Consider the following 22,618-nt stretch of genomic DNA (forward strand, 5'->3'; position numbering starts at 1 on the left):
TCTGAATTAGAACAAACAGAATGCACCTTGTTTCCAGGAAACAACTAAAATACATATCCTTCATCTTCTATAATTCTGAGGTCTTCTAAACGGGACATTAAAAGACAAGGCATGTTATGTTCATAGCAATTTCCTCAGTTCTTGGTGCTGTACAACCTTTTAACAAGAAGTTTATCAGAACTTCGAAAAGTTGCTGGAGGCTTTATATGCTGCTATGCTGTGTGCTGTATTCAGAATACCATCTTACTGAAACAGGTTGCCCAGAGAGGTGGTAGATGCCCCATCCCTGGAAACACTGAAGGTCAGGTTGGACGGGGCTCTGAGCAACCTGATCTAGTTGAAGATGTCCCTGCCCATGGCAGGGGGTTGGACTAGATGACCTTTAAAGCTCCCTTCCAACCCAAGCTATTCTATGATTCTGTGATCTCAGTTTGATTTGAAAAACAAAAAATCCTAGCTTGCTTTGTGTGTGAGCAACTTCCATCATTAATATAACCAAGATGTTACTTGATTTCTCTAGTACTGCTCTGGTCTTTTGCTAGTAATAAAAAAGGAACTCAAAAATATTTTACCGAATACGTAATTAATCTTCATGTATTTTCAGACCAAGTATTCACACCACTATTGACTAGTGCATCTGCCAAATATTTGTTTCTTTTGTGTTTCTTTTAAACATTCATTAATTTTAAAAAGCAGGAAAAAAAGCCGAATAGAGTAATTAATTCCAAAAGGACAAACACAATTCATGACCTGGCCCATCTACTGCCAGCTGTCACTGCTCAATTATCTTCCGAATATCTTCTTTTGCTTCAGGACTGTTAGAATTGCGTAACATGAACACAGAATTATCACTGATAAGAGCTCTCCCAGCCCAACTGGGTGTGAGGGAGTGTTTGGGAGAGAAACAAGACAGACAACTGGACTCCTTGCTTCATTGTTTATACTGCATATGCTCAGCAGAGCACCACAGCTCTGAATGCTAAAGCTTTTTACAGGCTGCCTGTCAGATTCAAGGAGGTTCTTCATCTTCCTGCCTGAGGTTACCAGAGAGTCCCTGAACCAGACGGAACGTCACAATTTTAACAGGAGCTTTGTTCTGAATTGTGTTAACATCATAAAGAAGTAAGTAGGCTCAAAGATCAGAAGAGGGTCCTGGTCATCCAAAGAGCCTACCTGTTGCTAAAGGCAACAGTGCTTTTAATTTCTGCACCTAGGACAGTCAGAAAATTCTGAGCACCACAAACATAGTGTCTCACCTGCAAAATCTAACTTTCAAATTCCAGTAACAAGTGGCACTGGAGGACAAAGGCTAAAAATGTGTCATAGAACATGCAAAATACATTACATACAGAATATTAATGCTGAGGTTCGTGTCAGGAAATACTGCTAAATACGATGTATTTTGCTGGAAAGGCCTCTTGTAAGTTTAGGAAATGAATTAAAAATAAAACAATTTCTTCTGTCCTGACTTCTTCAAAATTTTAATGCCTGGAATTTATCTCCTACTCTCGGAACAAATTGCTCGGTAGCTGTTCTGGTTTGTCTTTGTATCTCTGGAGCAAAGCACATGGTAAGACTGATCCCTCTGTGAACGTGCTAACTCTAAAGGACTGGGGATCAGAAGGTACTTACGGTCAGACCCCTCCAGCAAAGGCTCTGAGACAAGAGGACAAAAAATGGTTTTCTCAGGAAAAGTAATCTCTATTCCTGAAAAATTTATGAAAACATCACCCAGATCCCATAGTAATGAAAGGTTTCATTCATTGTGCTGTTAGTTCTGCTATTGTATCAGCGAGATTTGTGTTAATTCCTGCAGCAATGCCTCATGTTTCTCACTTTTCCTCTGCCTCTGTATATTACACTGGGAAATGGCTAAAGACTTCGTGGTACTATGCTGTAAATAAAGACTGTGCCTTCTAAGGGATGCCTGTCTTGGCAGATACGCAACACAGTGGATGCGGGCACACCTCTCTCTCTTTGCACCCCCAAACCTCCTCTCCTCCTTACTTCACACATGGTTGGTTGACAGAACACAGGTCAGGGAGGCTGCTGTACACTGTGCAGTGCAGATACTTTCAGGCAGACACATGATCTCAGCTCTCAGAGCTAGAAGTTATGAAAATGTCAGATGTGCTCTAATGATATGACCTTGTAAGGCTTAGGATTAGCCCAGCTTCCTGCAGCCCAAGGAAACAGGCTGAGATAGGTACATAACGGCAACACAAGGAACAACTACCCAGTAGTACAAGTTTCCTTGCTGGTAGTGACCAACCTAGCAAAGAGGGACACAGAACACTCTTCTTCGTCCTGAAAGGACTATGTTCTCCTATGGTTGCCCCCTTTTCTCCAGAAAGTTATAGTTCTTTGTCCTTGTCTTTTTATGCTTAGTATATAGCAACAGCTCGAGAACATCAACAAGGCTAAAATACATTACCATTACCAATGGTAAAATACATTACCATGGATCAAAATGAAAGGGCCTTTAATAAAAATGAAAAGCAGACTTCAGATGACTAATTCCCAAAACCTCAGTAAAATCCACGCCATTACTAAAATATATTGGCCATTTGCACAGTTCCTTGGGATCTCTCTTGAACACCGTAACAGTCTCTCGGCTTCTGAAAGCCCGCAATGCACACGTGGCATTCAAAGCAGATGGGAAAGTCAGAAAATGCCAGCTCATCACTGTATCGTACACAGCATCACCAACAGGTATTCTTTACAGGTGGAAGTCATAAAGCACTCTGTGCAGTTACACAAGTTATACGGATCAAACAGCATACCCATAATTAGTGGATGAGGGAAAGGCTGTGGATGTGGTCTGTCTGGACTTCAGGAAGGCCTTTGACACTGTCTCCCACAGCATTCTCCTAGAGAAGCTGGTGGCTCACGGCTTAGACAGGTACACTCTTCGCTGGGTAAAAAACTGGCTGGGCAGCCGAACCCAGAGAGTTGTGGTCAACGGAGTTAAATCCAGTTGGCGGCCGGTCACGAGCGGTGTTCCCCAGGGCTCAGTTTTGGGGCTGGTCTTGTTCAGTATCTTTATCAATGATCTGGATGAGGGGATGGAGTGCTCCCTCAGTAAGTTTGCAGACGACACCAAGCTGGGCGGGAGTGTTGATCTGCTTGAGGGTAGGAAGGCTCTGCAGAGGGACCTGGACAGGCTGGATCGATGGGCCGAGGCCAACTGTATGAGGTTCAACAAGGCCAAGTGCCGGGTCCTGCACTTGGGTCACAACAACCCCATGCAACGCTACAGGCTTGGGGAAGAGTGGCTGGAAAGCTGCCCAGAGGAAAAGGACCTGGGGGTGCTGGTTGACAGCCGGCTGAACATGAGCCGGCAGTGTGCCCAGGTGGCCAAGAAGGCCAACAGCCTCCTGGCCTGTATCAGAAATAGTGTGGCCAGCAGGAGCAGGGAGGTGATCGTGCCCCTGTACTGGGCACTGGTGAGGCTGCACCTCGAATCCTGTGTTCAGTTTTGGGCCCCTCACTACAAGAAGGACATGGAGGTGCTGGAGCGTGTGCAGAGGAGGGCAACGAAGCTGGTGAAGGGCCTGGAGCACAAGTCTTATGAGGAGCGGCTGAGGGAACTGGGACTGTTTAGCCTGGAGAAGAGGAGGCTGAGGGGAGACCTCATTGCGCTCTACAACTACCTGAAAGGAGGTTGTAGCGAGGTGGGTGTCGGTCTCTTCTCCCATGTAACAAGTGATAGGACAAGAGGAAAAGGCCTCAAGTTGTGCCAAGGGAGGTTTAGATTGGACATTAGGAGAAATTTCTTTACTGAAAGAGTGGTCAGGCCTTGGAACAGGCTGCCCAGGGACGTGGTTGAGTCACCATCCCTGGCAGTATTTAAAAGACGTGTAGATGAGGCGCTTAGAGACATGGTTTAGTGGGCATGGTGGTGCTGGGTTGATGGTTGGACGCGATGATCTTAAAGGTCTTTTCCAACCTTGATGATTCTATGATTCTATGATAATGACCATTTCAGTCTTAAAACTTCATGAAGGACATTCAGAGAACAGAGCCAGTCAACTGGAAACTAATAAAACCCGATGCACTCTTCATGGAACTTCAAGATTTTCATGGAGACCACGATTTAGATTAAATCTAGTATGTCTTCAAAGTTCCTCCTTCTGCTGTCTAGAACCACAAACACCTTTGAATACCGCTGATCAAACTCAGCAATTGCAACAAGCAATAAACAATATGCCATAATGAGCATCTCAAAAATTAAGGAACAAAAAGAGTGTAACTTTAGGTTCTTTTGTGGGCTGATTTGCCATTCTCAGAGCAACCAAGTTGCATGAGCAAACTACTTGGCCAGGAGTTGTGCAAAAGAATAAGCATAGATGGTAACTTGAATGCCTTCAAGCCAGGTTTTAGTAAGCCATAAACTTTGCATGAAAATATTGTAAACCATTCCCTATAACAATTATTTTCATACAACATTTTGCATTGTTGCAACTTATCCCTAGTACTAGTATGAACATATTGTTGGAGTATACTCAAAGGTAAAAAAACTGTGGTTGCGAGGGCACGCAGTCCGAAGTGTTAAACAGAACTGACAAGTGACTCTTTCAAGCCATGAAAAACAATTCTTTAAAAAGATGCCTGTTTTTGATCAGAACTACCAAGCGTATTGCTTCCAGGGATACTGGAAAAGGAAAAACATGGAGAACAGGGGAGAGGAAGCAGGTGTTTAATTCAGGGTCTACAGTCAGGCAGCGTATCTGTGCATCTGCAGGTTTCTACATACTCAATGGAGAGGGAGACACGGGAATAAAGGGCTTCAGCACACCTAACGCAGAACTGCCATGCAGAGGCGCTGCACATGGTGACGACCCTACAAGTGGTCTCTACTGGGGTACAGACTCCCAGGACGAGGCACTTCAGCCTGTGCCTGAAGCCAGGCTCTCTCTCTTCTATACCCCACACTGATTAACTCAGTTTGCCTCGTGGAACTGACGAGGCAAAAGGGTACATAGCAGTATCCTTCAGTGCTTCTTGTAAGGCACGTATTTTAGCATTTTCGAAACAAATTACACTTAAGTTAAAGGGAAGATAATAAATGGCCAATCTGCTAAATACCAGGCTGCCAAATCACACACTTCTGCTTAGACCAAAATGCAGGATACAATTTCGGGAGCACAAACAGACCAATTTCCAAAGAATACGTTTTCAACCAAAGAAAATCTTAACTCTGCTCGGTCCCATATATGATGCTAAACAGAGCACTTTTTGCCTGTCCCAGCCAAAGAGCCAGAGAAAAAATGAATTACTTAATAACTTCTTAAGATAGCCCCGTTTCAGGTTAGGTCTCAAGACAATGAACAATGTGCAGATGTGTATCTTGCCTCTGACCCTGCTGGATTAATCTTGTGAGCAAATCCTACGCAAGACTGCAGTATGCAGGACAAGTACTTTTCACAAATACTACGCGGATTAAAAGTGGTGATTTAGAGCTGACAGGAACTCCATTCTCAATTTGCTCAGTAATCGCTAACTACCAGCTCTGCAATTTCAAAGGTGACCACAGAGGTAAACCAAGCTGACTTCAGTTTTTTTCACTATAATCTTTAATACAGAGTCCAAGGCCGTATCAGAACTTAGAGGGGCCCACTGCTGTAAACTAGTCAGTTAGCTCTAACTGACCTAAGCCATCATCAGATATTTAGAGCACAATGAACACAAGATAGGCTAGAATCTGCTGCTCTCTCATTATTAGCTGCTGATTTTGCAGGTCATAGGAATAAAAATCCATACACACATTCCTGATTATCAGACAACATAAATGACTCTAAATGCTCATCTTCTCAGTGAAAGAGTACTACTTTTTTAAATAAAAAAATTGAAACCACTTACATGCTAAGAAAAAATTTTCAATTTCCCTTGCTTCAACTATTTTTTTGTTTCAATTTCAAAAAGAGATTCTGAATCTGAAAATGCATTGAAATTAAAAGCCAATTATCCTAGCAGGTAACAATGCTGCATCTTGTACTTTCGTGCTTTTGACATACAGAAGAAACAAAGCCACCATTACTTATTTAAACAAGCATTAAATAAGCATTAGAACTGTTTATCCTAAATTGATATGTGCTTACATTCTTTTGAGGGCCAGTTTTTTCATGTTTGTTAATTGGACAACAGAACACTGAGTTTGACATGCTGGATGGCCATTCATCATGCTCCCTCAAAATCAGGTTAGATACAAAAGCCAGATTTTAAAGACCAGATATTCAGAAAATATGTCACCTGATTCTGTGACAGAATTCTGTGACAGTGCTGTGACAGACCTTCCACTTACATACACCACTGACTTCAATGGAGTGAAGATGAATTACAAAAACAAAATGCCCAGCTTTTTAATGCAACAATTATTACAATAACAGAGAGCGACTCCCAAAGCCTCCCTCAGCTACTACTTTGCCAAGTCATTTAGAACAATTGACTTGTCTGTTTAAGGTTGGCTGTGTGCTACCTCTGACTTAGCTCAAGAGCAGTGCACACCTACAACTTCCAAGTTCAGTTTTGAAGAGAAATACTTCCCATTTTACTTCCACTGGAAGATAGAAACAAGCCTGCCTTCTTAGAAGCAGCTATTACTATTTTGTCAAAAGGCTGCCAAATGGAGTAGTTTAAATAATTTGTATTTTCATCTTTTTTAGCCCACAACAATCAGTGCAGCTTCAGGATGTTTAAACTGTCCATCAATAAAGATGGCACATCAATGCTGGCACATGTGTAACTGTGATTCTTGGGTGCTAAGACAAGAACATACCATTAAACTTCCACCACTGTACAATGAGTCCTCGTTTCTATTTCACAACGATCTGGCAACAAATGCAAATCCCTCATACGAGGGGCAATGGGTGCTGTTAGCAGAGGTTCTCTCTCAGGATCAGAAGCTCCAATCTAGGTGCCTACAGCTGGGAAATTCAGCACTTCACTCTTTGGGCTCTAGATGCATTCCTTAATCAGCAGCAGCAACAGTTGCTCACACCAGTTTGTACTTTCTTCAGTTCTGCTTCAGTTCTTCCTCGCTGCCACAGCAGCTCTCTCTGCAGCTTTCCATAATGCAATAAGCAATCTGCTTAATATAAACTGCATGTAGTTTGTGCTGTCCCACCGACTCACTATGAAAAACTGAAGCCAAAGAGTTCTGAATGAGCGAGCTTAGTTTCTTCCCCTTTCTTAGACTGCTTACATGTACCTTAAAAGAAAGACTGCTGAGCATGAGCACTTGCTAGCTCAAGTGTGGCATGAAATCCCAAACAGGGTTGCAAAACTGAACATTGGTAGTTCAGCCTTCCTCATCAGGGTGCTCTCTCTTGCCACTGTCTCTTGTAGTACATCCTTCATATTTCTGTCTACCTCACAGAATTTATCTTCAATCTGCTGTGTAGGAATGTCAAAATGGTCCATGTGGCAAAGGTAAGCATGGACAGCTTTGACAAAACACAGAAGCTCCGCAATAAAGCTCTCTGAGAAGCACCTTTGGAGGGGATGCAAAACTGCAGTGCCAAGGAGAACTCTCTTATTGTTTCAAAGAAGGTGGACATGACATGGATGTGCAACAGCTTGTCAAACCAAGTAGCTTTTAGGATGATGTTAAGTGAATGGTTTTGCTGTCACAGGTTCTGAGACAGTAACTCCTAAATAAATCTTGCTCCTGTTCACTGATGTTCCCAGGTCAGCCACTGGCTGGCCTGATGACCTTGCAGAATTAACTTATCTCTCTGCCTCCATAGTTTCCGTAGAACTGTCACAGACTTGAATTAATCACTTTGAGCCCTACCAATAAAGACTGCTGCACGACGACTTAAGTGCTGGGATTATTCTAACAACGCACTTTCCTCTCCTTCATTTTCTGTTACTACGACACATAACTGACACTATTTTGGGGAGTTTGTCATGCTTTGCAGACACTTTTGGTTTTGGAAAAGAAGCAGAGAATTCTGGTCAGAAGCAGAAGAAACCCCACACTGAAGTGTGAGAAGAAAAAAGAGACATTTTAGGAAAGTGAAAAGAAGAAGTAACTACCGTTGTACCAAAAGACAGTTAAAAACAAAGGATAGCAGTGTAAGAGTCCAGAGGGAACAACAATTTTGTTACACTTAAAATACTCTAGATTTACTCCAATAGGAGTATTTTAAACTTGGAACAGTCATTTTCTGAAGAGTCCCTAGAAAGGAGAGTATTCCCTGAAGCTGTAATTTGTCTCACATGAAGAAGACGTACTGAACAAAACCACAGTACAGTATCTTTAACCAAGAGCCAGCAAACAGCCCGAAATTTAACCTTGTCATTCTATCGCAATTCCCCCTGCCACCATACGAATATTTTTCTTCCCACATTGTTATGAGACCACAGTGTAAAATGACAGTGATGCTGCTGTAGCCACAAGGTTTAGCTGGGCTCATAAAACTAAATTGTAGGTTTCTGAAGGGAATTTTTATTTATTCCATTTCGAAGATATGATTAGTCAAGACTCCATATCAAGAAAACAGATGGTATTTCTTAAGCTTATGTTTTGTTTGTAATGGTTATTTTTAACTCCTATCACTAACTTTTTCACACAGCGCCCCTGGGATGGATCTATATTGAAACCTGACTTCACAGTGGAAGATCTAACATAGGGATGTGTTTTCCTAAAGCAGGTTTTCCATGTGCAACTCTGAGCACATTAGACAACGGGCCAAATGTGAAGAAGAGAGAAATCTTTGCAAATTTCGTATGCCCAGCACTGATGCACCTCTTGCAGACTCATTCATCAACCCCAAATGAGAGCACGTAAGATGTTTCAACACAAGTACACCCAATGCTCAGCTACTGGACACTACCAGAAATGAGACATAAAAATAACAGAAAAATAGATTTGCTTTGGGAATGCTCCTGCACACAGAGGCCAAATGGCAAGGAGCAGTCCAGTCTGGGCTCGTAAAAAGCTTCCAGAGTAGACTGGCTGTCCATGAGCCATCTCCTGCGAAACCTCCCCAGCATGCTCAAGTGCCAACGCAGGACCAGGAGCTGCCTAGACGAAATTTGTGCCATGGGACTGTATAACAACTTAACACCACAGATGATCATGTTCCAGTGTCTGGAAACATTCCTGGACATGATTCTGTTTATTGGTATAGCACACACAGCTTAAGGGCACCTTTGTCAGTCATCAGCAATTAAAATAGTCACCTGGCGACAGTAATCTCTGACTGCTGACAGCCATCAGGCACCCAAGCCCCGCTGCCAAGAAACAAGGCAGATGTTTCAGATGCCAGACTTGACTCACATAGATCACTTCTGAAATCGGGACATTGGCTCCATGCTCCTTCAAAGAGTGAATTTCACACATTTGTTTGCAAGGGCAGCAGAAAACATGGGAGCCGCAGAGGCAAACAGCACGGGAAGATGGTGACTAGTTGCTCTGACCAGACTGTTCTGCGTCCCACACCACACCGTTCCACATCCCACCTTACAGCCCTACACCCCTTGACACGGAACACCCTCGCAGGGCACGCAGACCCACACTCCCACAGCACACCGCCATCACGCCTCACCACCCCATGCACTACTGCGCCGCACGCCTCGCCGCACCTCCCCTCACTGCCGAGAACTTGCCGTAGCGCGCACCGCACCGCAGCGCACCGCACCTCACCACCACACGCACCTCACGCACCACCGCGCCCCTCACCACACACCTCACGGCACCACCACACACAGCACCACCACACACCTCACGGCACCACCGCGCCCCTCACCACACACCTCACGGCACCACCACACACAGCACCACCACACGCACCTCATACACCACCGCGCCCCTCACCACACACCTCACGGCACCACCACACACCTCGCCTCACCACACACCTCACGGCACCACCACACATCTCACCTCACCACACACCTCATGGCACCACCGCACACCTCACCTCACCACACACCTCACGGCACCACCACACACCTCACCACCACACGCACCTCACCACACACCTCACGGAACCACCGCACACCTCACCACCACACGCACCTCACCACTCACCTCACGGAACCACCGCACACCTCACCACCACACGCACCTCACCACACACCTCACGGAACCACCACACGCCTCACGGCACCACTGCGCCCCTCACCACACACCAACCGCACCCCTCACCGCACCCCTCAGCCCACGGCCGCGCACCCCAGCCCACCGCACAGCACGGCGCCACCCCCCGTCCTCCCGCCCGCGGCGCCCGGCTCACCGCCGCCTGCTGGAAGGCGCCCTTCGTGTAGGTGCCGCCGCCGCGGTAGGCGATGGCGGGGATCTCCCGTCCCAGCAGGGCGCACTTGTGCTGCTGCGGCCGCCGCCGCGAGATGTAGTCCACGCGTGGCACCACGTTGCTGCGCGAGGAGAAGGTGACGATGGCGACGCGCGTGGCGGCGGGCACCACGGGGAAGTCGGAGAGCAGCTTCTTGACGAAGCGCAGCTCGCTGAGGAAGTTGGCCGGCCCCACGCTCGACGACTCGTCCACCAGGAAGACCAGCTCCAGCCGCCCGCTGCGCGCCCGCAGCCGCCGCACCTGGCGCTTGAAGGCGCGGCCCAGCTTCTCCACTTTGCTCTCCGTCGTGTCGGGCAGCGGCGGCGCCGCCAGGGCCGGCGAGGCGAAGGTGGGGGCGCGGGTGAGGGCGCCCGGCGGGCCGCCCGGCCGGCCCTGCGGCGCCGAGGGCGACAACGACAGCGACAGCCCCCACCAGCAGCAGAGAGCCACCAGGGGCCACATCGCGGGGCGGCGGACGCGGGGAGACGCCGGCAGCCGCGGGAGGAGAGCGGCTGGTCGACCCCTGACGCCCCACCTCCTCTCTCCTCGGAGGGGCGGCCTGCCTGCCTGCCTGCCTGCCTCCCCGCCGGCCCCCGCAGGTATCCGCGCTCTTTAATCCCCCCGCGGGCCTCCCCCGCGGCTGAGGCGCTGCCCCTCGCACGCCCCCCTCTCGGCTGCTCCCCCCCCCCCCGGCCTCTCGCCTTTCGGTAACGAGCCACCCCCCCTCGCCGCGCTCCCTCCCCGTCCCGCCCCGATGGGTCCCACACGGCTGGCGAGGGGGGGCGGCGGTCACTGGAAACGCGCCGAGCCGCAGCGGCGCGCTGCCGGGCTCCGGAGATGGGGAGAAAGGCGGAAAAAAACCCAAAAGCGAGGAGCGCCTTTTCCGCTCCCCCGCCGCGGGAGCTGGAGCTGCTGCTCGCAGTGACGGAGCGAGGGCTAGCACTGACACGTGCTGAATTAATCGTGGTTAATTTAGCCCTTTGTTTTGCGGGGAGGGTGCGCTTGCGGCTGGAAGGTTTGACAGGGGTACGCTCTCGTCCCGCTCTTGGTTCTGTCATAGTTTCCCTCCCTTGTTCGAGGGGGCACTATATCCGCCGGTGGACTCAGTTTTCCAAGTTTGAAGATGTAGCAATACCTTAGCGATGAGCGTCTCACTGAAATGATGGCGAGGTATCTGGTTATATGGGGTGAGTGTGCACAAGGGTATGTGCATGAAAGGCAGGGACAGCACTTGCATACATACTTCTACAGGTGTATGTAAATACATATATACATGGATGTACCAACAGTGACAATGATCTTCTGTGCTTGTTAGGAAAAATTCCTGGTAGCCAAGTGTGAGATTACAAGCCATTGCTTGGAAAGGTTCCCTTGCTCTCTGTGAATCACTTTGGGAGACAGAAACACTCCCAAAGAGATGTCCTTGCCCAAGTTCAGAACCCACTCCCCCTTCAACCAACCTCTGTACAGATTTAATTCTCTAGACTGTTATGAGGCAATAACTTGGGTTCATTTAGCCACTGTTTAGTATTAAACAGTTTTCTAGCTAATCAACTCCATTTCCAGGAGTAATTCAGTCTCAGCAAAATTCCTTTGGGATAGATTAGCCATGTAAACCTGTGGATTGCAACTCTTTGCCTTTCATTGGTATTTTTCCTTCCTTTAGTCATTTTCTAGTCCTCCTCTCTGCTTTAGTTTACTTATGTTGAAATTTCACAGTGCCATGGAATACACAGGTATATTGGTGTATTTGCAAGTCAAACGCCACATTTACATTTAATTGAATTATTTACTCTTTCTTCACTGGGGTGTCAGCTGGTGGAAAATTGATCCAATACTGTCCCTTCGACTTTCCAGTAATACTCAAATCCACTGCAAATGACAAGAGACTAAGTGACAAAAGATATTATTTAATTAGGGAAATGGTGCATTTGATATATGGTTCCAACATGTTTTTACATTTATGTAGTAGTCTAAGCGCTTCACAAAAATCTGTTTCTTAGGTATACTTTTGCCACTTAGTGCTTGAAGAGAAGATAGCAATCAGGCACTCTTATGGAGGCATATGTGCAGAGTAGTTTTGGTACTGTTTGGTACTGTTTTGGTACTGTCACATGAGCTGTTTCTGCTCATGTGACAGTGAAATAAAGGCTGCAATGTCACGCTTGGGCTACTTTGCTTCTCCACTGTAGTAACAGGCAACCTTTTTGTCTTGAAAGGGGTAGCTGAAGGTTGCTACAACCACCGAAATCCTCAGCAAGTTGATGTGCACCATTGGTCTTTGGAGGATTAAAGAAATCATGCCGCAATTGCATTCACTGTGATCTGAGTAACACGACTACCGTACCTTAAAATGCTCTTCATGTACGTTGTACAGGGCTAGAGATCATGTCAGTCTTTGCACAGACCAGAATGAAAGAACAGAAAAGTATAGCCAAGAAGAGGAAGTGGAAAGGGAGGAAATGCCTGGTTTCTGCAAGGTGCTCCCACCTCAGTGGATCATTGCAGCTACAACATGCTGCTGTTACTCCTGAGTGTTCAGGTCATAACAAGTAATTTTCTCTAGGCTGGTTTAGTTTGTTGGAAAGCTAACTGTCAGTTCCCTTGTTTTCCCATGTTTTTATAACACCAGATTTAGATTTATAAATGCTACACATTTTAGGACTCAGAAGCAAAGGAAAGGAGGAAGAATTGGAAACATTTTTAGCAAAGGAAGAACAATTTATGTCAATGGCCAGTTTTCATATGCACCTCCTGTACTGCCAGCGTGGGAGTCCGCAATCAGGTATGACTAACTGTGAGAACACAGCAGTTAATTTCAATATTAGCGATCTCGTCAGAATAGCGAATGCAAAAAATAACAGGGCAACTATAAATTAGTCCATGATACATGCACAGTTTGTGAAAATGCGTATTCTCCTAGGTCACGCAGGCCCTGCAGTCATGCTGCACAGAAGCTCTCACTGGTTCAACAGAAAGCTGTGTTTGTGTGTGTAAGGGCAGCAGAGTGAAGTCATCAATTCAAGATGTAAATATATTTGTCACACAGGGAGTTCACAGTAGAACAGGAATAAATAGATGAATAGCTAAGCTCTGACTGTGGATGTAAGACTGAGACCCTAGCATCGTACTGATGTAAAGCAAAATCCAGGAAAATTGAAGTGGTGAGGGGATATTTCCTTTCAATCCATGGATAACTAACGTGCAAAAGACTTCAAAAAGAATCAGTGACCTGTGAGTAGTGAATAACTCTCCTCGTATATTCGCCCTTGTCTATAACACAGGTAAGTCTCTTGAAAATCATTGGCATTTAATCTAGTTGTGCAGAGAGGAGTTGCTAAATAAGATACAAGATACTACAAGAAGTTAGCATCAGCATCTGTAATAAACACGATCTAACGGTATGAGGGGAAGAGTGAGGGCATCAAATATTCCAGTGTGTTCCCGATGTGATTTGAGAAAACTGTAGAATAATTTCTGGAATAAACTGAAACTTAAAAAGCTTGGATTCAGCCTATGAAATCCTCAGGAAGGTTTTTTATCCATTGGGTTGTGCTTGCAAAGGAAAAAGTCATCTTGCAGATGGTGGAGGAGGTCGTGTGTGTGTGTGTGGAAGCAGCAAGCATTCTGTTCACTTCATGTTCACTAAGCTTTTCTGAAAGCACCATTTCCAGGGGAAATCTCTGTTGTAATGAAATTGCCTTCTCCAAGCCTGCCTGCCAGCTCTTTACAAATCCTTTCCATGTTGATGCGCTTAAGCCCTCTGCTTTTGATGGTCTTTTCCCTGTTGTATTCATGCATATTATTTGTGCTTTGGTTCATACTGATCTGTAGCAGATGGGGAAGTGGAGAGCAGAAGGAGTTTTTCCCACTTTAAGCGTCCCTGAAGGTCAAAATATCTGCCCTGGGCTTCACTACTTGAACAGAAAATGCAGGTTTCATGTGGCTTCTGATGACAACGTGCACAAGAAGGTGGTGCTGGACTGTGACTCTATTCCATTACAAAACAGCAGGTAACAAAAAACACTAGATCTTGTGAATAAACTGCCTTTGTCATGTGACAGAAGAGGGCTGACTGGTCCTGAAAAGGAAAGCTTAAGAGCAGCACTTCAACTGCTTTTACAATCACATTCCTATATCTCTTTAATTGTCTTGTTAAAATCCACAGACTTCATGAATTCCGGTAATTCTTTACTGTCTCCCCGCAAGATCGTATGGTCATTTAACACCACCCTGCTTACTAAACAAAAGGGAAATCTTTACCCCGGTTAAAAACCCTTCTGCAAACAAACAGTCTGAGGATTGCTGTCCTTTAGCCAAATAGCTTTTTGGTTGAATTACTCAATGAAACATGGCCAAGCATCTTTCCAAATATGGAGAAGAAAAGCATTATATTCCTCCCCCTTCGTGTTCCCCCAAATACAGCTGGACAGAATACATCCTTGTACTCAACCCACACAGTATTTGTGCCTGCAGAGACAACGCCGCAGTATCACATACCCTACAATTTTTGGAGGAATGCAGGTCATTTTTGTTTTTACAGTAAAGATGTTCTGTTAGCGACTTCGTGCCACAGTGGAAACACAGCCACAACTGAAACGTTAAGTCTTCTGCAGGAATCTTGCAGCATTCTAAATTTTATCTAAACTAGAGATAAAATGACAGTTAAAGAACAGAAATCAGAACCTGATGTTACTCAAGCTTGTTCTAAGCCTCTCTTTGTCCTCAAGCACACAGCGTCCATCTGGAGAAACCTCACACAATACGGAGCTAGCAGAGGCAGACTTCTTTCTTCCATTTCAGCCATTGGCAGGCTACAGGATTGCTCTAATCTGCCCATGTCCCTTTGCAGATGTCAGGCAGTATTTCAGCTGAGGGTGTTTAAGACTCTGTATGAGGAGCAAAGCTTGCAGGAATAGTATTTATAGAGCGAGAGGAGAAATACTTGCATTCTCAGAAAATGACCTCTGAAATCTGCCACTGGGGAGCCATTAGTGCGGTATCAGGGGAGATGCGCCAGTCCTTGGTAGGTGACATCCAAAGTCTTCATGGTTTAAATGAAAGCAGCAGAGCTATTCTAGGAGAGGAGGAGGAAGAGGAAGAAGGGGCTTTGGGAAGTTGTTTCCTCCTTTTTCCTCTTGTACCTTTTGGGAGGAAGGGCAGAGAGAACAGGTCTAGCTCCTGAATCCTGGAATGCGAGTTCTCTCCTCACCCCTAGGAACCTTCACCTCCCAGTGCTGCCAGCGCCTTACCTGCCTACAGCGCCTACATTTTTCATTCACTGCCCCCAAAACATGACAAAGACCAGGCAGGACTGCAGTCTTGCTGTAGAGCAGAGTCTGCCCTTGGGAGCTCCCTACAGTAGGATACAGCTGGAACATGCTACCTCAGCAGTTTCTGACTATCGAGTATTTTTTTAGTGGCAGTAGTGAAAGGAGCATGGAGGAGAGATCGGGATGTATTTTACATTCAGTACTGAGGTACCAATCAAAATTAAAAAAAAGGCAATCAAAATCTTAGTCATAGAAACTGCGTGGGTGTTTTTGGACATTTTAGGCCTCAGCCCTTGGCTTAAACAGAACATGAAGCAACATACATGGAGGAAATGAATTTTCTGTAAAAATAAGTGTACTCTCAAAAAGGAGAAAAAGAAGAGGTTAATCTCTTAAACTATCACTTGTTTTATCATTAAAAAGCTAGGATAGATACTTTACAATCCTTTTGAATAGCAATAATTCACTGGCTTTAACTATTTTAAGAAAAATGGTTCAGGGCTAGGAACTTGAAGTTCAGATTTCCCACATAAATTGTTTAAACACACACAAGTTGAGGGCAGTCAGTTTTGATTTATACATGCAAATCCCATTGACACCTCTGGGAGTTTTGACACAGACTGAAAAGAGTACATGGCCCTTAAATGAGGGCAAAATGTCTGTCCACATGACTTTGGAAAAAGATTATTACGTAGGAGGAGAAGAGTCAGTCTGCCAAAAGTTTCTTCTTTCAGGCAGAGGTCTGGGTGTTTTAGTCTTCAGCAGAGCAAACAAGCATTTGAATGATCCAAGCTATGGGTTATTAGTTCAAGCTATAAAAAAGAAAAACAAGATTCATATTGCTCCGCAGTATTCAGACAATGACAAAGTTTAGTCATAGGAATTTCATCTTCATTTGTGGACAAGCCCAGTACACACTAAGAATATCATATGGCTAGCTTCCAAGATTAAAAAAAAGGTAGGCAAAATCAAAACATCTGTTGATCTCTGTCTGTACAGCAGATGTTGAATATACTTTTAAGTTAAACTCATGAGAGTTCATGAAATGTGCTTCGTCCATAAGCACAAAGTCAGTCTGTCGTTGGCTTAGTACATTCACGCTAAAGTGAGTATATTTTGCCATATTCTACACCCAAAGTATGTGCTGTACGATTTTTGTAAAGATCTAGGCAGACATTAATTGTGAGAAAACCGTGAAAGGCTTCTTTGATCATAAAAGGCAGGTTCAAATACAGGAAAATGGGAGGCTCTGAAAGCTCTGGTGCGGCAGGACAGAAGATACAGGCAAGGTCTGTAGGGTGAAGTCCGTTTAGGGCATTTTTTTCTCCTAAATAGGCTGACACAATTGAAAAAACAGACTTGGTAGACTATTCCAGGTTGCTTTTTTCAAAACTTGCTGTGTATTGCAGCCTTGAAACAAAAGCACTGGCAGTCTTTGACTCTACAGTGCACAGGTACTGCTCGTTGTTAATATCTGCTTTACAGGGTGTTCTGCAAAGTAGGACGGTGCTCTGGAAGAATAATAGATTTCTAACCTCTCTTCCCTATATCAAAAAGTCCCCGAAGAACCTAAGAAATGCCACTTTAGTTCTGTCATTTCCAGAGGTACCAAAGTTTAAGGAGTCAAGGAGAGAAGGTTTGGGGCACGTGGAGCAGTTCTTCCCTACTGCAACTGAAACTCACAAGCAGGCGAAGTGTGACTTTTCTCTGTGGATAAGAAAGGACTCCAGTCTCCAGGGATATAGCTTCCTCATTAAAATTCACACAACTTTTAGTATCGCCCATGAATATCAAATATGTTAGATATGCATTTAGGATACTATGATGAAAATACTGCTTTCAGACAAGAAATTATCTTCAGCCTGGAAAAGAGATAACTGAAATGAGATGTCATAGGCAAAAGAATATGATAGATAGTAAATCATGAGGAAAAACAGAGGCAATGAATAGGGAGTGACTTCACTATTGTTTCCTATGCAAAGATTACATGGCATTGAGTGAAAATGGCAGGGACCTCTTTCAAAAGGAGGTGCGTCACATAACAGTGTGTACCTAAGCAATTGAACTCCAAGCCATATAATAATGCAGTGGATACTAAAAGTTTGTGTGCAAAAAAACTGTGGAATAAAAATCCATCCAATGCTGTAACACAGTACAAAGATATCTCCTCCATCTCTGAACTTGAAATTGCATATCCCAGATTTTAAGAGAGTATTAACTTGCCTAGCTTTAAACTGTTCCATAAAATGTGGGAATTAAAAAGAAGATTCAAACATAGACAGATCCTTAGTCTAGTCTGGAAAGGCTCGTATTATATTCATAAAACCTCACTCTCCCTCTGTATGAGAGTTCATGTGCACGTTACTCAAAATATTATTTTGAAATTAAGCCAACCCAGGACTGAAGACATGAGAAATAGAAATGCTTTCAGAATCACTGTGATACACATCTAGGACAAAGAGCTCTTAAAAAAAACAGTGCCAAGAGAAGGAAAATATACAAGGCTGGAGGGAGAACGTGCTCTCTTTTCTCCTACAGAAAAAAGTACGAGTTCTGTCAGTAACTTCAGGAATAATTAACACTGAGCTCAGTAAGTTAAAATGGGAGCAGGAAAAAACTGAAATGAGAGCTAGAGCAGTAGGAAGGTCCAGTTACCTCTTCCTTTACACGTTAATGAGGACAGCATTGGGTGATCCCAGCCAACTGTCATGTCACAATACTGGGACAGCTGGAAGAGTGTCAGCCTCATCCTCTCCTTTTCCAGACATCTGCTCTATCTTTTCTGTCCTAACAGCAGGTACACTTAGCACCTCAAGAGCTTACAAGCCTGAAGTCACACACACAACCCTGCCATGTCCACTTCGGCAGCCTATCAGAAGTTAAGGCAAACAGAAAGGAGGACGTGCTGTGTTTTGGGTTTGGCTTCCTCACCCACTTGAAATCACACTACAGATAGATGTGTTTGCCACAGTTAAACCAAAAAAGTGTTTGGAGTAAACTTCGTACTTCTTTTAGCAGTCTGACCCATTTGGTTGATGTGACTTTGTTTTTGGTTGAAGTGACATTCAGGTTATATCCTCTTACTGTTAACAGTCCGAAGTGTCTCCTTTCTTGTCTGGTTAACAAAAGCTAGATAATACTTAAAATTTCAGCAAACCAGAAATAAACATCAGGGAACTCAAACTGAGACTCAATGTTCTGGGCCTAATCTTTCCATGCACATTCAGGCATAATTCCCATTTATTACTGATGGAAATTTTGCCAGAGTAAGGGCTAAGAAAGACCTCAAAATTTGGACTAACTCTGGAAATCAGTGAAACCAATGGGGCCATGGCAGTTGACACCATTTCGGAACCCCAGATTTGAGTCTGAAGCAAATAATCTAAATGTTATACTTGTATTCTGTTGTATAGAGGAAAGAATTGTCTTTCTGTCTTCACATACACGTATCCATGTTCGTGATGGCCCTAAGGTGGTCCGCCTGGTGCATGAAGACACATCAGCACCGTGATGAACTGTATGCTTTGTCTATTCCCCTCTCTCGTTGTCTGGACTCTGTACAATAATCATGTCTGGCCCTATATCTTGCTATTTACCTTTTCTGTGGTCTTGTATTTTGTCTACTTGTCACAAAGATGCGCATGTGTCAGCAGATCGGTACTGCATGACCACAAAGGAAGAGGGAGTTAGATGAACCTAGTTCAGTCGACATATACTCTCACTTCTATTGCTTTTGATGTTTGCCATTAGATGAACTTTCTCAAGTAGTAAAGCATGATCCCCAACTGAAATGAAAGAGGAAACTGACCATTTTTAAATTTGGTTTCCATGTTTTTATATTCTATTACAAATACCTGGTTTTTTAGATTTTATTACCTACTCCTTTTTCATGAACTCTTGTATAACTTGGAAATTAATTTGTAAGATTTTATTACTTTTACAGTTCAATAAAAACATAACAGGAAAATGTCTCCTAAAGGGTTGCACATTGAGTGTCTCACATATTGTCTGTATTCCCAATCTTCAGAGGAGTATGTTAGTGAATATTGTGATTAGTAAACCTGCCTACCTCTTCTTCTCATAATTTCCATTAAAGGACATTCAGGTCTTTCTTTTTCTTCATGATCCCAGCTTCTCCTAATCCAAGAACTAGAATTCATCCTTTCTCATTATAGGGAATGAAGCAAGTATAATTATGACCAGAAAAGCAAACAATAAAGTTAATTACTACCTCTTTACAGAGTGTATGGTAGAAGACGAGTTGTGCAGTTTTTGTCAATGGACAACTTGTACTAAAAGCTCAGATACTACTTTGAAAAAATTGCTGTATACTTCAGCGCTATCACTACTCATAGGCAAATCTTGGGAAAAAGACATAGAATAAATTTGGTGGGTATATTTTACTGTATCTTGTACAAAGCCTGTTTTTGTCATAAACAGGAATAAATGTTTTTTTTTTCCCCACTGAAGTTACTAGAGGTGTGCAGGAATTAAGTCATGTTGGAGAATCATGTCTTGTCAACTCAGCGCTAGTACTCTTCCATTTCATAACGGTATTCTACTTATGTACCTTGGTGCTCTGTTCTTGTTCTAGGCACACTTAACTGAAACTATGTTTTAAAGAAATTATGAGTTCATTTTGGCCTTCAGTCCTGTGTTCACTGAAGTTGATGTGACTTCAACCACTGATTTACTTTGCATTAGACACCAGGTTTTTGGATAGATTTGGTCTAAGGATCTCCATTCTCTTGCTGTGATGTAGCCTTTGTCATCGGTGAAGACAAAGGCCTTCTCTGTACCAAGTGCTGTGGGGAAGGAAAGAGAGGCTTAGGGAAGGAAGAGCTTTGGCTGAGGGTAGCCAGCAGAGCGTACCTTCATTCTGCTTTAGCAGTGTCTCTCTCTCAGACGTTCCAGGTTACAGAACCATTTCAGGGCCATGCACTAAATACCACCGCGTGACCAAGCTCGGCTTCAACTAGAATCTACTGCTGTTTGCAGCTTTGCAGTTTTCATTGTCGGGGATGTTATAGCCCCATTTTCTAGAGGAGTTATAATAGCCTGGTGGATCCTGATAAAAGTCTCATGGCTCATGGACTTCTAAGAGAGTCAATCAACTTCAAGTTGGCTTAGATCAAACCTCTTAAAATCATAGGAGTGAAGCTTTGAGCACATATTTTTACCAGAAACATGGGATGGAATCACTTAGGGCAGTGCCCTAAGTGGAGAAGTTGTTTACAACGAACAGGATATACATAGCCTTTATAAATACCTACTAACATGTTGGGAGGGAAACACCAGGGCTTTTTAGCAGCCATTAGGTAGGAACTGAAGGTCCTGGATCATGCACTGTGTGTAAAGAGGTACTTTGGCTCTCTTTTGTTATTTTCTTTCTCGCTTATTGGTGATTTCAGTTCTCCTTCCAAACTTAATGTTTACATTTTCCCTCATCATTTGTATGTACACACAAAACATATGCTCTTGATTTTGCCCCTTCTTTTAAACATACCAGTGCAATACCCTGATACCAGTATTCAATAACCAGACTGCATTCTGATCTTTCAAAGAGCTCCTTCAGGTCTCCAGATACCAGATGGTACCTGTACAGTCTTCTACTCAGAGTAGACCCAGACTATTCTCATATATACACCAGCAAATGGGGACAATTTCTGTTCATATCTTTAAGACACCATTATTCACAGCCAACAAAATGACAGAATTTCATGTTAGATACAATCCCTAAAAATCTTCCTTGACATCAGCAGAAGTGTCATAAGAGAATGTAATTAGTTTGAAACCTCTTTGTGAATGAAAGCAACTGCTTATTTCACCCCAACTTAAACTATCTTTTACACTCAAAACTTCTTGTTTATAAACACTGTTTGCCTATTTATTTACAATTAATTGCACATGCAAAATTATTCCACAAGGAACACATTTTTTTCTCCAGAAGTAGAAGAATTGCTTCCCTTTTTGTTGCTATGTTGTTTTCTTTGTGCATGTGCAAGTGCCACCCCATGGGTCACTCTTGTTTGATACAGCTGGTCAAGGTGTTTACAGGTTTTATCAGGCCACAAGATTTCAAAAGGAAAGAGTGAGATTTTTAGAAATAATTATTTTATTACTTAATAAAAGTAGTGGGGGTACACACAGTCTTCAATGTCATTATCTTCAGGAATGGACAGACTCCCAGCAGTGACCATCCCTGCCCTTCCAAATTAACACAGTATATGTAAACTCTTTAAAGATAATTGACAGAGTTGGTACCCATAGCAGCTAGTGACTTATGTAAACTAATCACCTTAAAGCACACCAGCTTCACTAGGACCCAACCATAAAATGGTGCTTTTTGCTGAGGATAAGATTGCTTTTTTCCTCAGCTTCTATGTGCTAGCAGAAGTTTACTTTATCTCTCTTTCCCTCTCTCATCACTGTTGATGAGAATTTTAACTTCCAAGGAGACATGGTGATTTGGATAAAAAAATTCAGAAGAAATCCCACTTACGTAAAATCAGAGGAACAAAGAAGTGGCAGTTGGGTGCAAAACATATTTCCAGACCTCTTATCACAATCCCTGAAAAAAAATCTTTCTTTCCCTAGAGATTTCTTCTCATTAGGTGATAAGCCTTTCAAGAACTATAAAAAGTCAAAGTATTTTGTTCCTTCTAAGAATTTTCCAGTTTCCATGACCAGGAACTTTTGCAGGTTTTTGTGTTCCACTTGTAGAAATAAACTGATTAGCGATGTACCATTATTGTATTTAAATAAATGTAAGAAAAAGGAATACAGTATATCACAAATCTACATTGTTTATTACAGCTTGGGAAAGTTAAAAAATGAAGTGTAAAGTACATTCACATGCTTTTTTTTAAAGTTCCCTGAAATTTGTCAAACACTGAAAAAAAGGCTATATAGACAAGAGGAAAGAGGAAGCCTAATGCTGCATGAACTCTAAAAGTGAGTTTTACTACTGTGGTGTCCTTAAAAAAATAATTAGTTATGGTACGGCACATGTTTCTTAAACTCCCATAGATTTATGAACAACAA

The 22,618-nt window shown here is 43.6% G+C and overlaps 1 protein-coding gene across 1 annotated transcript in view; it reads right to left on the reverse strand.

The window, feature by feature from the left end:
- Window positions 1–10,763, reverse strand: part of SVEP1 (sushi, von Willebrand factor type A, EGF and pentraxin domain containing 1) — a 138,563-nt gene extending 127,800 nt beyond the window's left edge. The window contains exon 1 of the mRNA XM_075137410.1: window positions 10,245–10,763. Coding sequence (XP_074993511.1) covers window positions 10,245–10,763 — 519 coding nt within the window. The remainder of the gene's footprint in view (window positions 1–10,244) is intronic.
- Window positions 10,764–22,618: the final 11,855 nt, after the last annotated feature.

The sequence above is a fragment of the Calonectris borealis genome, chromosome Z, assembly GCF_964195595.1.
Source record: "Calonectris borealis chromosome Z, bCalBor7.hap1.2, whole genome shotgun sequence".
NCBI classification, from domain to species: domain Eukaryota; kingdom Metazoa; phylum Chordata; class Aves; order Procellariiformes; family Procellariidae; genus Calonectris; species Calonectris borealis.